At 43.6% G+C, this 18,256-nt stretch overlaps 1 protein-coding gene across 1 annotated transcript in view; it reads left to right on the top strand.

Annotated features, from left to right (window-relative positions):
• Nucleotides 1–307: 307 nt before the first annotated feature.
• The window catches only part of LOC147879815 (SAGA-associated factor 29 homolog B-like), a 65,796-nt gene continuing 47,847 nt past the window's right edge, over nucleotides 308–18,256 (top strand). The window contains exons 1-3 of the mRNA XM_087371700.1: nucleotides 308–718; nucleotides 7,289–7,382; nucleotides 8,139–8,215. Of these exons, the coding sequence (XP_087227826.1) occupies nucleotides 604–718; nucleotides 7,289–7,382; nucleotides 8,139–8,215 (286 nt within the window). The 5' untranslated portion in view covers nucleotides 308–603. The remainder of the gene's footprint in view (nucleotides 719–7,288; nucleotides 7,383–8,138; nucleotides 8,216–18,256) is intronic.

Below are 18,256 nucleotides of genomic sequence, written 5' to 3'. Positions count from 1 at the left end.
ACCCGGCTAGAAAACCCGACCCAAAAATAAACGAAATTAAAAAAAAAAACCTATTTTTGCTTCTCATTGCCTCGCCTTCACTTAGGCCTCCCTGCAACAACCCAAAAATAGAACCTTGGAAACAACATACTAAAAGTACTACAAAGGCCGGGTTTGGTGTCTTGTGTTTACATTAGGGGATGGACATGGCCGGGCAATCTTGCCCACCTATGATCCGTGGGCGATGCCCAAGGGGCACTAGTTTGTAAAAACCGTTAGATAATGGACGGGTGGTGGACGTGAGCATGTGTGTGGGGTTAACTCGCGCACACCACACGTGTCTTAGCTTATGCAAGGGTGCATGTAATGTGGAGTGCATGAGTTAACCACGGCTGCGCCACCGGTATGCGCGTCGATAGGGCCACGTGTGTTTAATTTTTTTTAAAAATAAATCAAGTGTAAAGGACTAAGAACATATTGCTACGTCAGATATACAGCAAGCTTGGTTGCATTTCAGGTGAAACAGAATACCCTGGTTTAGATTAGATGGAAGTAATGACTGATCGTTTTCCTCTGACCAATGTTTAACCAGAAAGGCGTGGCTTCTGGTTTACTTCGGACACCATGTCGAATTTTGAAACCGCAAACGAATATTTGAGGGAATTGGAACGCTTGCGGAGAACTCAGGACGCTGTCATATCGAAGATCAACAAAATTCACCTAAAGTTGTCGCAGACTGGTAAGAGCCTCTCTTGTAGCTCGAAGTACACTCGCCACTGTCTTATTTTGAGGGATTGCTGCATTCCCTCCTTACATAGTTTTTTGTTGCACGTCATTCTATTAGACATGGATTGCTTCCGTCATTTTCTTCAAGTGCTTCACTGAAATGTGACGTTGACTGTTGAATTTCTAATCTGGTCATACTAGTGTAATTGGTTTAGGTGTGTTAAAAGAAAGCAGCTGATTTTGTTTTTCCCAAATTTATAGATATCTACCATTTGTGATGCTGAATACCGGGTCTTACTAGGTATGAAATGAGCTTGTTTTGTCATTCTATCCACCACCACATAAATGCTATCCCATCCCCTCTCTGTAGAAGGCAACCCTGTGATGAAATCCATAGCTATGTGAGTCCATTTCTTCTTACCACTTCAAGGCATAAATTTTCAACAAGTAGTGAGAGGGGCTGCCCTCTTGGCAAAATGTCTAATAAATCTCCTGTAAAAAGAAGCAAGACCCAAAAAACCTCTGAGTTGGGTGGGATTCTGTGGCAGTGGCCATTGCCTTATGCATTTAACCTTGGCTAGATCCACCCGAATTCCATCCCTGCTCTCAATATGACCAAGATACTCAGCGTTTTCTGCCATGAAAGTGCACTAGCTGGGTTTAGCATAAATCTATGCCACCTCAAAATTAACTAGCACTTGCTTGACATGTCTGATGTGTTCCTACTTATCCTTACTGTAAATGAGGATGTCATCAAAAAATACCAGCACATGTTTGTAAAGAAGAGGTTGCAAAATCTTGTTCATGAGTGCTTGGAAAGTAGCTGGTGCATTGGTCAATCCAAAAGGCAACACTTTGAACTCATATAAACCTCTTTATGTGCGAAAGGTTGTCTTGTGCTCTTTCATTCTGATTTGATGGTAGCCTGACCTCAAATCAATCTTGTGAAAAATTGAGCATTCTTGAGGCAGACTCTGGGGTCGCACGTCTACAGCTTGATACAAGTCTTTTAGGTGGTCGCTTGTCTTCATAGAGCTAGAGACTTCACCACAACATTTGGATGACGTAGATTGCCATGGCTGGCCTTGACTTCATTTATTGGTAGAGGGGATCAGCGGAGCTGATATGCTGGCACAAGTAGATGTTTTGCAAGCTCGGGACTACATACAGAGAGATTGCCATTGTTTCAATATAGTCTTGAGGCTCATCCATTCTGCTCACCTATGATGAGGTGAATCAGTCATCAGAGAGGATTTATTACAGCTCCACACGCATAGGACTTGGCTAATGTCCTCATGAGCTTTCAGCTTCTACATAGATCATTGCTTGCAGATCTTAGAGGAAGATCTAATGGAACCATTGGGCTACTCTCAGATCCATTCTCCCACATGCACTGAAGATCTCACCTCTCCATCCTTTTCAATGCAAAACCCCGTTTTTGTTTCTGTTTATGATAATTGTATTATGTATAAAATAAATATCTTTATATATAAATTGTACCATATTGCCGTTTCTTCCGTTTTCGTTTTAGCGGGAGCGGGAAACTCCGTTTCCCCCTCCCGTTTCCGTTTCTGCTAGCAACTATGCATGGGGATTAAAGACGTCTCCTTTCAATTCGCCCTATGGAGACTGACCATTGGGTTGATAGTAGCACTCGTCAAATGATAGGCTACTTAACGGAGACTATAGAGGAAGAGGGACGGACATCAGCTCTACCGATGCTGTACAAAGAAACAAAAACTCTTCTTGAGCTTTTCGAATTTCCATTATGGAAACCAACGGTCCTTGAGGTATATCTTTTTCACCTGGTAAGACATATAGCACATCATTCATCTTGAATTGATAAATGTGCTTTTTTCAATCTATGGTTGGATTCTTCCTAGAATGCCAAGCCTTACCCAGGGCTATGTCTGCATGAGCAAGCTTGGTCATTTCAAAATCAAGCTTCTCAGCATAGTCCTGAATTCGAAGCTCCAACTGGGTAACCCTTTGGTCCCATACTTCAGTTGAACTTCCATCTGCCATTCTGACTGTATATGCATAGTCAGATGGGCTAGTCTTTAGTTTCAATCTCTTTACAAGCTTGGAGTTAATTACATTGTGCGTTGACGTTGAGTCAAACAACACAATGACATCATGATTAGCTACTTGCCCTTTCATCTTAATTAACTCCGTATCATTAAAGGCTGTATACCCCGTTGCTGCGGGCTTTGACAGGATATTATCAGGTGCACTAGTTCCTAACTTAGCAACAGACACACATAACAAAACAGGTACTGACCTTTGAGAAGATCCCGCTAGTTGAATCTGCATCTGTTTTGCTCTGGGACTTCCCTCCATTTCCACGTGGCATTCTGAGACCACCATCTCAGCCATCCGACGATCCTTGTTTCGTGGACAATCTTTCCACTGATGAGGTTGAAGGCATCCAAAACACAAGCCTTCTTTCCTCGCTTTTTCCCTTTGCTCTGGGTTCAAAGGAGACTTCGACCAAGCCCGGGCTGCCATTGGTGTTACTTTTCTTTTCATTCCAATGGTGGTACTTGATTTAGGAGTCTCAACTGGTTTCGCCTGCTTGGCTTGACCACTAGGTTGTGAGGCACTCCCTTTGCTAATCCACTTCTTCTTAAACCTAGTTTTCTTTGGGTACCCATACTGAGTCCCAACTTGCACAAACCCACTTGGTCTGTTCCCTTTTGCATCCTCATAGTTCAGGGCTATGGCAATTGCTTCATCTAGCGTGTTTGCATACTTAGCCCAAACTTCCATCTTGATTCGATCATTCAATCCAAAGATAAAATCTTTTACTTGGATTGACTGAGGTAGGGGTTCATCAACCTTCATTACACTTTCTCTGAACTTATCAGTGTATTCCGCCACTAATAAATTTCTCTGACGAAGGTTTCGATATTGATCCCAAGCTCAGGATGCTTCGTCAGGAGGTAAGAAGTGTTTTCTAAATTCCTTTTTAAACCCCTCCCAAGTAGTGGATGCCACTCCATCTTTCTGCTGTTTTATCCACCACCTATCCGCTGCCTCATTAAACATATGGGTGGCCTCGCGGATTTTCTTCATATCATTCGTGATTTCACAAATGGCGAATGCCTCGTCCCATTTGTGTAACCAAGTCTCAATGATATCAGAACTATGGTCAGACATCCGACCAGAATACTTTTCTGGCCTATAATTGGCAATATTAAGCACCTTAGCCCTCCTAGGCTCGACCGTATGAACACTGGACTCCGGTTCCATTGGAGATTTACCTTTCTCTTCATGGGATGGCCTAGCAGACATACTATGTACCATTTTCCTAAGCTCAGATTGCCCTACATTTGCTTGTAACTGCTGTGCTAAAATCTGTTGCAAGGCATCCTCTAACATTGCAATTCTGCCAGATAGTGTATGACCTGTTGGGCGCGACACCTGCGGGGTCGGCCAGACTCCCGACTCTACGGGATCCATCCTAGAAGCTTCTTCTTCTACTTCCATTTAGGTCGATGGGTGTTTTTTTCCCCCCCCCTCCGAATAAATAATAAAACACCGCTTGAAACTGTATTTACCAATCAAAAGCCCAACTTCCAAATTTACAGCTAACCAGGCATATATCACACTGTAACTAAACCCACTTTTCCCTATGCTAGGGAAACTCCTGCAATCTGAATTAACTTAAACACGGAGGCAAATAAACTAGCATATACCACAACAAAACGAAAAAAGCATAGAAAGCTCCGTGGTCATTCGTGCTGCATGGATAGATTAACTAGTCTCAGTTTTGTCACTCCCATTTTGCATTTATAATCTGTCCTGCATAGCTGATGTGGCCAACGACCTTAACCACCGTGTCCTCTGTTAATCGAATTGTTCCACGCAGCCCCAACGTTGACGAGCTATTGCGAACAAAGAAGAGCGTGATTGTTTATCACGTCCGCAGGTCTCTTCATTTCCATGACTTTGCAAAATCCACAGCACTACTTTTTTTTTTTCTCATCCAGCATCGATAACGTTGAAGGACCTCCACGTAACGCAGATATCAAAAGCCAGAGTTCCTTTAAGTGGTTCGTCGTGGATATCTAGATCAGTTCCATGGCCCTCAGCTAGGTGCAGGTTGACGAATGGAATCACAGTAATTATAAAACTAGCCCATGCTCACAAGCTCCTATAATCCCGTCTTCCATATCTTCATTCAACAACGAAAGATACCGAAATATTACGGTCAGCTAGTCCTAAAGGTAATAACCCGTAAACTAGCGTGTGCGCCACTCTTAGCCTTTTTTGTTGATTCCGTAAGATAAGCTCCCCACTCCTCTATTGGCTTCCTGATGGTAGCACGCTAAGGCTTAACGAAGAGTTGATATTTGCCGTCCATCTACAAACATCCCCCTGTTCCCAATCGCCTGCAGCTCTGATACCAAATATCACAAGAAAACTAGTTTTCTCCTAGACTTTACGTCGAATCACGGGTGCAGGCACGTAGAATCACCTCCCAGCCAATCTCGATGGTAGTAGTAAGTTCTCTCTTATTCACAGTCGTTACGTTGAAGCTCTTTCTTACTTAATTTCCACCAAGCCCCAAAATTCCCTAGATGGATCTAGTATGCCACATGTCTTCATTTTAGGGTCCTTCCTTAATGCATCATTTACCCCTCTCTTGGGATATCATTAAAACCATTTGCCCCTTGGCACATTTCATGCATTTAGGTCCCTTAGCCTTAGATCCACCTAGTCTAGTGCCATGTCACCCTCACAAAGGACCTTGACCTTGATTCCTTTTTGATCATTTACATGAAGCCCAAACAAATATAATACAAACATTGATCCTTTAAAGGAAAATGCCGACTGACCCTTCCGAGGTCATGTTACCTCGACTTGAGCGTAACAAAGTGGAGTAGTTATGTATGGATGGTGGATACTTGCAAATAGAGCCATGAAGAATCCCCTTGATAGAGTGATCCTCCACTAGGAGCAAGTCGCATAGTCCTATTGAGTACTTTCGAAGAGATTTCTAAACCACTAATCTTAGATTTGCAGTTGGTGGTATCATCGATAATCTTTGTGGCTGTATAACTTATTTGATTGATTGAGAGTTGCTAGGTTTACATGATATAATACTTGGAACAAACAATCATTGTTTTGGATTCCCTAGCAATGGAAATTGCAACTTAGTCGCTATCTTTATATCTCGTCCACTCGTCAATTTTACTGCTTCATATACCGCTTTTGGTCAACTCTCTATGGAATTTAGAGAATCAAGATCGTTTCGAAGAACATGAAAACTGATGAGACTCGGAGCCTTCCTATAAGAACAAAGGAAGGTCTCCAATTAGTCCCCCCCTTCCCTTTTTCTCTCTCTGCCCCTGCTCTTCCTCCTCCCACCAACTCTCTTAGTGCTTTGGATACGCCCATAGGGATCATTTCCCCCCCTTTTTAGGGACTCTTGATAGCTCTCATTGGAGTATGGTGAATGTTTTATATCCGTAGTGGCTGCTGGTGGAAATGTATAAACCAATGCTTCCTTGGATTCGATCTTGCAACAGGATTTTGGGGATGTCTTTTGTGATATTTTTTCATTTTTTCCAAAATTCCCTATTTTTTTCTTCGTGTTTTTCCAAGGCCACTCATTAAGTTTTTTCTACACCTTGGTCACGCAAGCTCATACCACTAAACATAGTTGCACAAAATGCCGTTTTGGTGACCTGAAACGGGATTGCCGAAACGACACGCGTTTTAAAACGGCGGAACGCCATTTAGGCGGAAGCCTGTACTTTTCTCCAAAAACCCAAGCAGGGTTTTTTGGCTAGATTAGACCCTATTGACACTTCAGATTGTCCTAGAATGTGCTATTTATTTTTGCCGTTTCTGTTTCGGCGGGCAACTATGCCACTAAATCAGATGAGGTGGTTGGATCAACTAAGTTTATCTCTGACATGGAGTGGGTGCAACGGATAACTCATTAATTGACTCCACAAATCAATGAGGGTAATAAGAAATTTTGTAAAAAAGTTTAGCATGGAGCTACTGGAGATGGTTGTCAAGGGTTATATGAGCGTATGGTTGAAAGTATCCTTGGTTACACAAAGTCACTAAACGTCATCTTAAACGACATGAGATAGTCCAATTATCCATTAGAGCTGACGGTCTACTAAGGGGGAACACCAAAAAGGGCATAACAGATAAAGTTAAGTGCACATTTGAAGTTTAAATAGAAGCCCTAACAGAAGAGAAAGTCAAATAAGAAATCTGGAAGGTGAAAGATCTCACACAATGCAACAAAGAAGACACTTTGTCAAAATAACAACCCCTCCATAGCTACAGTAGCAAATCATAGCAAGGACAAGAATGTTCAAAGCAGCTAATCAAATGGGAAAGGTGGAGGTAAGGAGAAATAATTTCAATGGTCCCATTCATCTGTTAAAAGGCCCATGACCATATTGTAAATTTAAAATTCCTGCATATTTAACTACAGATTACTCTTGCTGGCATTTTGTCTTTTTCTTCATATAATTCTAGCGACTCAAACATAACATGCATAGGTGCCACAACTTCCTTTGACTTGTTTTGTTCTAAGGTCTCCGATTCTGTGCAGCTCCAGAAACAGCTGAGAAGTATGCAGAGAAGCTTTGGATCAAGCTCCGTGCTCTATATGCTGAAGCAAAACTCTGTGCAGAGGATGAGGACAGGTGTGGAAGATTTAGTTTTCTCTTCTTTTCTTTGCAGGGTTCTTTTTGGTTATGTTGTGTCTTCAATCCTGTCTTTGGAAAGGAGAAAATATGCTACTCATGTACAAGTTTGATGTGATCATAGACAACATATCTTCAAAGACCTTTTCTGTGTGAAAATTTTGGACTGAGATCATGAGTGTGAAGGGCTGTTTTTACACGTCTTTTATCTTCTTATATTCACATTGTCTTGTGAGTCCCTTAAATGATTGACATACCGTTTCTGTGATCCAATTTAAAAAAAAGGGGGGAAGGAGAAGAAAAAATAGAAAAAGGGAAGAGTCATCTCTTGCTCACAATCATTTTCCCTTGGTTTTGTTCCTTGCTTTTCTCTTCTTTATAATCCTTCAAACAGAGTGTTTTGAGATAACTGCATATAAACGAGTTAAGCTCTGGTACATAGTCGATTATCATCATGCATCTTTTCATAATCTAGTAGACATGTTTATTTGGCTGGATATCATCATCCCAATTGCGTTCACTCCTTGTGGCTGACTGTCAGACTCTAAGCTATGTCACTCCTTGTGCAATTCTGCGTTGTAATGTGCTATGTGGCTGACTGTCAGACTCTAAGCATGGTAAATACCTGCCTTATCTTCTTGTTCATTTTGTGGTTCTGGGACTTAAGGATTATACGGAAGGCAGGATATGAAAGGCTTACACATTTAATCCACATCTATCTACAGTATGTGAGTGGCAATTTGTTTGTGCTTGCAGAATATCTACAGCTTTAATTGGTCAAATAGACACGCTGTTAGCACCAGGACAAGCTCCTCCACATCGAAAAAAATCAGGTTCTGTTCTTGTTCTCCCATAGAGAATTGAATATGGAGGGCCTTATCCTCAAGTTTGAGTAGTTAAGAGAGGACTAAGGCAATGTGTGTGTGTTTGAAATTCCTTACAAATGAGCAAATTATAGCTTGAGATTGCAAACAATACTTTGGACAGAAGTCATTATCTGTTACGAGTTCTAAGGAGAAGGCCAATTTGCAAGTTAAACAGCAATTTAATTCCAACAAATGGCAAGTAGAAAACCTTAAAGAGAGCATCTAGTAAACCTGAGAGTTCTAGGGTCATGCTAGAATCTAGCTGACCCAACGGTCAAGAGGCTAGAATCCTGCTGGTTAGCCACTAACAGAATGAGGAGAGTTCACTTTGCGCTGCTTGGAAGATTGTCAAATTTGAAAACCAAAATAGAGAGTTGATTGTTGATTGATTGCTATATGAGCCCTTGTTTTACATGCTGCGAACTTTCTAAGGCCTTCTCTGTTGTCAAAACGGGTATCTACGTGTTGTAAACTTGGTTTTTATCATATTCAGCATGCAAGTCATTGCAAGAAAGGCTTACTAGACCAGGTTACGACACTAAAACTCACATTACATATTTTTTCAGGGTTGCACACATCGGCCTTAACATAAACCAAAATATATATCTTGGAAAAGTTTTGATAATGAAAAATTGTGGGGTGTATTCAACTTTGTAATTTGGTATGTGAAATGGGGTCTGGGCAGTAATTGACAAAGCTAGCAAAGAGACCGAAAAAAAAAAACACGGCTAAACCTCCTCCTCATCCCCCCTTGCATACACATGCACACCTGCCTGCACACACCTCTGCAGCCACACCCAGACCCAGACCCATACCCATACCCACACCCAGCCCCACCCAGCCTCTCACACCCACACACACACCTCCATCCGCATGAATGCACACTCGCACGCACACATGCACACATTCGTCTGCGAAGATGTGCAAGCCTTATGTTGGTTTTTGTTTGCATGCTACATATACGGTACATGCTTGTGTATGCCTGCATGTGTTCAAGGCTAATAACTTTTGGGTATAAAAACATAAATATGCATGCTTTTCATGTATCACTGACATCTATGATGAGGGTGCATGAATTCTTGTGGGCTAGGTGCCTGTCACATGCCATACTACTTGGCTGATTGCAATATTAAAACTCTCTGTGTTGATGGGATTTTAAGTTGAAGGGCTCCTTAGTACAGGCCTGGTTTCAACAGGTAGAATGTGGAACAGAGTATGTTACATAGCTAAGTTATGGTCAAGCAGGACAAACTGAGGGCCAATTGGAGCTGGTTGGAACACTAAACCAGGGCTGATGTGGCGTGATGTCACATGCACAAGTGCCAAGCACCAATGACAACTGACTGCATAGTCACCATCTCGCAGCACCCCAACACATCATATTTGCAGGGTTTTTGGGAATTCCAAGAGCCATTCTGGGCCAGCCAAGTCGGTCCTCACGGCTGACCAAGTCGGGTCAACTGACCCGACCAAGCAAGTCGGTCAACTGACCAGCAACCACCTTCCAAGTCGGCGTGTGTTCCAACCCTATATAAGGGGCTATTTGCCCCTCAGTTTGGCATTCAGTCTCGAGCTTCCAAGCAACTCTGCAGCCCCTTGTGCCACCTTCACCCCGTTCCAGTCCGTGCCACATTGGTATTAGAGCAGCATGGTTCCTTCCAATCTGAAGAAGTTTGGAGGGAGTCCTGGCAGCAAAGCTCAGTATGGGGATTTAGTCAGTAGAGTAGGGAGCATGGTGGGGATATTATCCAATTTTATATTTTGTCCGTACCCCAGACTAGTGGTAGCACCATATTCCATTAGCCTCTCCCATCGCGCATCGAGTTGGCTCCTGTGTGCGTTTACACCTTGTGGCACAAGGATGGGGGGGATTTTTTTTGTTTCTTTGGCAGTCATTGTTGCAGCAGTTGATGGGTCTTTGAGTCTTCCATCATGGACCCATCGAGCATAGCAAGTGTTCAAGGAGCAAGATCGTCTCTATAAGCAGGTTGGCTACTTTCTGGACAGCTCTAGCTCTTGCACGAGTAAGAAACAAAGAAAAAGGACGATGCAACGACTTTGGACCGGTTCCAATTTTTGTTGGTATAGAAAGTCTTCAGGAGGCTGCGCATTGGGACCAACATCATGCTGGCAGCATCAGGGGTCCAGCACAGGCAAGACCGAGAGGAGATGATTTTACAGCATCAGCAGTTTCTCTCGGACTGTTCATAGTTCCTCTCTAGCTAGCAGTGTGTGTCCATCATCCGCTTAGGGGTCTTCCACCCCTGAGTACTATGAGAGTTTGGAGAGAGTGAGAGAGCAAGAGAGAGAGTGAGCTTGAGAGCTGAAAGCTTGAGAGCTGAGTTGCAATAGAAGAGTGTAAAGAGTACAACTGAAAGAGTGAGAGATAAGGTTTTGTCCTAGTGACAAAACCTTAGTAGTCACTAACCATAGTTGGTGAACTAACTGCAGTTAGGGGGAAAAACCTCTTAAAGAGGGAAAAGTGCCCCTAACTAGCTTATTAAATTACATTGGTCACTGCTGAATTATATCTATAATTCTAACACCCCCCTGCAGTGCCAATGTCATGTACAAGGCTGATCAATCATCAAACGGATATAAGTTCAGGGCACTGCGAAATGCCTCAAACTTTTCACGTGGTAGTGCTTTGGTGAAAATATCTGCAACGTTGTCATGTGTGGACAAAAAGATCATACTGATCTCTCCTGCATGCAACTTCTCTCTGACGTAGTGATAGTGAACCTCAATGTGCTTCGTGCGAGCATGAAACGCTGGATTCTTTGCCAGTGCAATGGCACTGTGACTATCACTGAGAATTGGAGAAGGACCCTCCAAAGACAGATGAAGATCAGCAAATAGACGTCGCAGCCAGACACATTCAACTGTTGCTGTGAAAGCTGCTCTGTACTCAGCTTCACATGATGAGGTAGCCACTATAGATTGTTTCTTGCTCAGTTATGAAATGCAAGATTTACCCAAAAAGAAACAATTGCCACTAGTGGACTGCCTAGTGTCATAATCACCAGTCCAATCTGAATCACTGTAGGCATGCATCTGCAAGTCACCCCCCCTGGGAAATAACAAGCCAAATGACTTCGTGCCCTGCAAATAACGGAAGATGCGCTTAACTGTCTGCCAATGCATAGTTTTTGGGCTGTGCATGTACTTGCTCACCTGAGATACAGCAAACTGAATATCAGGTCTAGTGTTGCAAAGATATATGAGGCATCCAACAGCTTGACTGTAAGATGTGGCATCAACTGATTCTCCTGCATCATGCATTTTGAGTTTCAGCCCCGGCTCCATGGGAGTGGCTATGGGCTTACAATCATGCATGTTAAATCTGTCCAAGAGTTTCTGCACATACTTGGACTGAGACATAACAGTGCCACGTCTCTCTTGAGAGAACTGGATCCCCAAATAAAAGTGAAGCAGCCCCAAATCTGACATGTTAAAGGTGGTCTGCAAATCAGCTTTGAAATCTGCAATTTTATCTTCATTGGACCCTGTGAGCAGTAAGTCATCAACATAAAGAAGGATGACTAAAATTTCCCCCCCATCCATCTTGATGTAGAGGGTGCTCTTAGTAGGACTATTGTGCAGTCCCTTGCTGGTCAAAAAGGCATGAATCTTGGCATACCATGCACGAGGGGCCTGTTTCAGCCCATACAAAGCTTTGTTTAGCTTGCATACTTGAAGTGCATTTGCTGTAATTTCAAAGCCTGGAGGTTGTTTGAACACCTCTTCCAGCAAGTCTCCATTTAAGAAGGCTATTTTTATGTCCAACTGATGAACATTCCACTCAAAATGTGCAGCCATTGCAATAACAGATCGGATGGTGGTCATCCGGGATGTAGGAGCAAATGTCTCTTCATAATCTATGCCCTTTTTCTGAGCATAGCCTTTAGCAACCAGCCTTGCCTTGTATCTGTCAATGGATCCATCTGGCTTCCGTTTGACCTTGAAAACCCATCGTGTGCCAATGGCATGTTTACCTGGTGGCAAGTCTACAACATCCCAAGTCTGATTTTTTTCAATGGACTGCAACTCATCGTGCATGGCATTCATCCAATGCACATTGTCCTTTGCTTCTTCGAATGTGGCAGGCTCCTCCTCATCAAGAAGAGTACCTGCATATGCTGATTCCACTGAATTAGCACCTTCCATGTGCCTTGCTGCACTGCGAGTCCTGCCAGGTAATGGAGCATCACTTTTACTCTCCCTGAGAGTCTGTAACAGCCAGTTTGGGACTGTTTTTGCTGCGTGTCTGTCTGCAATTTCTTGCTGCACCACCTGTTCCACTCCCTGTGGAGGTGGCAAGACATCCTGTGGCTGAACTGAAGCATCGGGAGGTGGCTGTAAATTCTGATTTGCATTAGAAATATCAGCAGGGGAACCCAGGGCAATGGGTAGCAACCCCTCAAAGACATCCTCTGAAGAAGAAGGCATATGAAATTCAACCTGAGTGTGAGCTGAATTTTTTGCAAATATCACATCTCTACTGACAATGATCTTGCGTGTAGCAGGATTGTAGAGACGGTACCCCTTGCTTTCTGCACTGTACCCAACAAATATGCACTTAATTGCCTTATCTGACAACTTGTGCCTAAATTCAACTGGCACATGAGCATAAGCAAGGCATCCAAAGACTCGGAAATGATCCACTGAGGGCTTTCTCCCATTCCAGACCTCATAGGGAGTTTTTGTTTTTAAAGCCTTAGTGGGAGCCCGATTTAAAATGTAATTGGCACACATCAGACCTTCAAGCCAGAATTTGTGAGGCATGTGTTTGCTTTTCAGCGTACATCTGTCCATCTCCATGAGAGTTCTATTTTTCCTCTTAGCTTTGCCATTTTGCTGAGGGGTCAGCCTCACTGTGAGCTGATGCACAATACCCTTGCCTTTCAGAAAAGCATCAAAATCTGCAGACAAGTATTCCCCACCTCTATGTGTGCGCAATGTCTGTATCTTGAGTCCGGTTTCATTTTCAACCATGGTTGAAAAGTGTTTAAACACCATGAACACTTCTGATTTGCGCTTCAGCCCAAAGACCCAAGTGAAATTGGAGTAATCATCAATAAAGGTAACAAAGTAGAGATGACCACCCAATGATGGAGTCCTCATGGGACCACAGACATCACTGTGTATAAGCTGTAATTTGCGGACAGCTTTAACTGAACCATCCTTTTTGAAGGGGAATCTATGCATCTTGCCTAAAATGCACCCTTCACAGGCATGTGGAGGAGGTATCTCAAGAGGTGGCAATGCATCAACCATAGAGTGCTTCTGAAGTGTCATCAAGCTGTTGTAATGCATGTGGCCATATCGGGCATGCCATAATTCTGCATTCTGCATGGTAGTAGTGGGGGTAGAAACTGCAAGAGCATGGGCTGCTCTTTTCTCAAAAAGATCAAGCTGAAAAAGCCCACGCAGCAGAGTACCAGATAATCTTAAGGCATAATCATCTTCCCTGTCTCGGACAGCACATTTGTCATCCTCAAAGATGACCTGAAATCCAGCTTTGTTAAGAGTGGACACTGAAAGAAGATTTTTGGTGATACCAGGCACATATAAGACATCTGAAAGTCTGAAAACTGAGCCATCAATGGCAGTAAGCTCAACTTCTCCTGTGCCACGTACTGAATATGACGAGTTATTGGCACAAGTGACTTTCTTACCAACGGGAGGTGGATGCAAGGAAGTAAAAAGACACTTCCTAGAAGTGATATGCTTGGATGCACCGCTGTCAAAGTACCAAGTGTTCAGCGTTTCATTGACACTGAAAGCAGATGCATCCGTAGAAGAGTCATAACTGCAAGTCAAAAATGCATATGTATCATCATTACAAGTGGCTGTACTATCCCGAGCATCTAGAGCAGCCAGCCTAGAATCTGAAATGCAAGATAAAAAGGCATAATCCTGTCCAACAAAGTTGGTTGCAGCATCCCCACTGTTAGATGCATGTGGAGCTGAATCTGAAACAGCCATACCGGAGCTGTTTTTCTTCTCTTTTGCAAGCCTTTTCCTGCATTCTGCAATGTGATGACCTGGCTTTTTGCAGTAATGACAAAAACTCTTCTTCTTGGGCTTACTTGCATCATTTTTAGCCTTTTGTGAAGGCTTGCCTGACCCACTGGAAGGCTGATTTACTGATGTCTTTGCCTGTCCCTTTGTTTTTGACTTAAACTTTGAGAGCATAGCTTGTTCACCTGCACGTGAAGCCAAGTTTTTCATGGTCTGCTCTTCCTGAAGCAGAATTCCTATCAACTCATGAAAAGTGAGAGGATTTGCACCCCCCCTCAATGATAAGTTCAGCGAGGTATGAAAGCTGAGATAAGACTCAGGAAGAGAATTCAGAGTGGTAGTAATCATCTCTGAATCAGGAATAATCTCATCTATGTTCAATAATTGCTCTCTGAGATCCTGTAGCTTTGTGAGGTGAACTGACATGGAGTCACCCTCTTCCATATGTGTATTACTTAACTCTCTTTTCAAGAAAGATACCCTTGCATCATTCCGGGCTGCATACATGCTTTCTAAAATATCCCACGTTGCCTTCGAGGTCTTACACGACCGGATATGCGGAACGATAAATCTTTTCACTGAAAGAGAGATGCATGACAAAGCTAAGGCATCCCGTGAATCCCATCTCTTCTGCTCTGGAGTAGTGGCTATAGCTGCACCAACAACTTATTCTGCAGCTGCACCCTATGCACGACCTCTTCCACCTCCTTGCTGAGGAGGGGTATTAGGTGCCATACCTGCTGGTCGGATCTCACCCCCATTCACATAATCCCATAAATTGCGAGAAATCAGAATATTGCGTACCACAAAACTCCAAAGGGAGTAGTTGGTACCATCCAACTTGTCTTCTTGTGAAAGACCACCGAACTGGAAGTCATTCTGATTTTGTTGGGCCATTTCTGAGAAAGAGATTTAAGCAGATACAAAACTGAATTCCCTTACTGGGAATGAAATGCACAACTCCCAAAAAACACAGCCAAGCACTGGCTGTAAATGCAACTCAGATTTCTGCACTTGCACTGTCAAAAATCTGTCCAAGCATCAAAAACTCTGCAGAATCTGCCAAAAGTGCTGCAAAACACTTCAAGAAAGGCAGTATGAACTGAAATCTCTAAAAATTACTCTCCCAACACAAAAGCCCCAAAATAGGCCCGAAATTGCAATTGAAAAGGGACAAATTGATCAAAAGCCCCAAAATGTTGCAAGAATTGCGCTCCGTTTGCAAAAGCCCCAAATTTCAATGCGAAATTGCAGTGTAATTACAAAATCCCCAAATTTCTTCAAGAAATTGTACTGCAGAATCAAAAGCCCCAAATTTCGAGCTTGAAATTGCAACCAGAAAGGGGCAAAAGCTCAGAAAGCCCCAAATTTTGCAATTTCAGCAGAAAGCCCCAAATTTCAGACCAAATCTGCAATATTTGCTCCAAGTGCAGCCCCAAATTTCTTCAACAGCTGCAAATTGATTGCAATGTCTGCAACAAATAGGATGCCCCAAATGTACTCCCAAAAAAACTGAGCCAAACAATGGCTGTCTGCAAGATGTGCTTGCCTAAGATCACCCGCAAGGTACAGCTTGTGCGCAGGTACAACCTGTACAGCCAAGTACAATCAATGTACAGATTGCAGGTACAATACTTGTACGGATGGGCTGCACGCAGAAAGTACGGAAGGTTGTGCGGAACAGTACGGACGCCTGATGGACTGACGACGAAAATGACGCAGGAGCAGTACGGTCGATGCAGGTGTACGGATGGCGACAACAAACCGTACGGAACTGTACGGTGAACCGTACAGTCAGGCGACGGGTTGTACGGCTGAAGATCGGCTGTACGGAATGAAGCTGCAGACTGTTGTCGCTTGTACGGATGTACGGCACAGTTGTACGGCACTGTACTGGCGCTGATGTAGGACGGTACGGTAGGTACGAATTCCGTACAGTCGTACGGACTGTACGGACAGTTGTTTGATTGCTTCGAGCAAGTACGGACGGGATGTAGCAGCAGGAGCGGCAGCAGGAGCACGAGCTGTACGGGCACAAGGAGCTTGGATTGAAGGCAAGAGCTCAACGAGGCTCTGATACCAAATGTGAGAGTTTGGAGAGAGTGAGAGAGCAAGAGAGAGACTGAACTTGAGAGCTGAAAGCTTGAGAGCTGAGTTGCAATAGAAGAGTGTAAAGAGTACAACTGAAAGAGTGAGAGATAAGGTTTTGTCCTAGTGACAAAACCTTAGTAGTCACTAACCATAGTTAGTGAACTAACTGCGGTTAGGGGGAAAAACCTCTTAAAGAGGGAAAAGTGTGCCCCTAACTAGCTTATTAAATTACATTGGTCACTGCTGAATTATATCTATAATTCTGACAAGTATAGTGTAGTGGACTATCCTTCCATAGTATCCATAGATAGTTCTTCATCTGCAGGCAATTCTTTATCTGCTAAGGAGTCTTCATCTCAGAGCACAATGTAGTTGGACTATTCTGCAGTAGTTCAGACATTGGCTTCTCTTGGGTCTACCAGTCCAGGGGACCATTCAAGTTCCACAGTAGCTACATGCAGTTTCTTAGGGTCTACCACCCATGAGGATTATCTCGTTTTAGCAGCTTATCCTCTTAGGGTTTCCACTTGGGGGATCATTTATGCAGTACAATTAAGCCTGATGGGTCTGTCACTCGTCCAATAGTTTCAGCATGTCCAGTTAGTTCCTATGGAGTCTTCCAATCTGCAGTTCCACCTTTCTCTCAGTTTTTCAGGGAGACAGCTACAGTTTCAGCAGCTCCTAGCATTACTTAGGTTATTTGGGAGGCGTTTACATCCGTAGCTCCAGATTCCAGGAGGGTGACAGGGCTTTTACCCTCAGCAGTTATCCCTCCAACAGAGGAGGCTGGTGTATACGAGAGCACTATGGATCAGCAGTGAGACCTGTCACTAGGATGTGGCTGGACAAGAGATTCGAAGACCACACACGGCACGTGGGGTGACCAGAGCAAGCACGATTGAGGTCTCGCCTATCTCAGCCCTCCTCAAAAGGGACCACTAGAGATGAGGCATTACTCTCGATGTAGCCCATTGGATACAGAGATCCAGGAGAGTCCGCCCCCCGCCACCGTGGGAGACTGCCCGGTAGACAGATAGTGAGCTGTTTGCATCACATCAGAGGGCCATCAGGGAGCCGGGTTATATAGAGCCTGCACATGTACTTGGAGCTCTGGTTCTGAACAGTACTTGATTGCTCTTTTCCTACCATTTTGTACTAGCTTTTTGCATTTTTAGCACTCAGCACTCAGCACTCAGCAAGGGCCTTAGTGAGCCCTTTGCTTCAGCCTACAGTGGCTTGTATGGGTTACATATATTTTGTACCTTGTCTCATGGACATGCGAGGTCTCCTGAAGATGTTAATACACCTTTTTTTCTTTCTTTCTCACCACAGTCATGCAAATGGTAGTACCTTAGTTTCCAAGAGTGCATGTGAGTATTCTAGAGTTTCCAATCGTTCAGTTTTGGTTGCCTAGCCTTAGTGGCTTTGTCATCACCCTAGTAGTTCATGGAGTATCACTAGTAGCTCTATGTGGGTGGTTCTTCTGCAGTGGGGAGGGTGCATGTCGGCAGTTAGTAGCCGGTTTCATGCCATTAGCCTTCCAGAGTGTAGTGCTTCCACATTAGTAGCCTAGTCAGTCTTCATTAGTTCACGAGGACAGCATGCAATTTGGGAGCCTATTTGAGTGCCATACCACTCATTGATAAGGAGTTCATAGTAGTAGCATGGTGCGATGATTGGCCATAGCATTTCGGCTTCCAGTCTTCGGGATGTTACCGGTTTTGAGGACTTTTTATTGAGCTTTTGTGTTATCATAGCAGAGCATTCGATCCTCAGCTTTTGGAGCAGTGCCAGCTCAGTACCACTACTGGAATGTTATTCCCCATTTCTTTGGGAGGACAGTTAAGTTTCGAGCAACACTTGGTGGTCATCATGATCACATTCGCGTGGCAG

This window comes from Dipteris shenzhenensis, chromosome 33 (assembly GCF_047967505.1).
Source record: "Dipteris shenzhenensis isolate YYH24624 ecotype China chromosome 33, Dip_SZ_1.0, whole genome shotgun sequence".
NCBI classification, from domain to species: Eukaryota; Viridiplantae; Streptophyta; class Polypodiopsida; order Gleicheniales; family Dipteridaceae; genus Dipteris; species Dipteris shenzhenensis.
The sequence above is the reverse complement of the archived record's forward strand: the minus strand, read 5'-3'. Positions and strand labels throughout refer to the sequence as shown.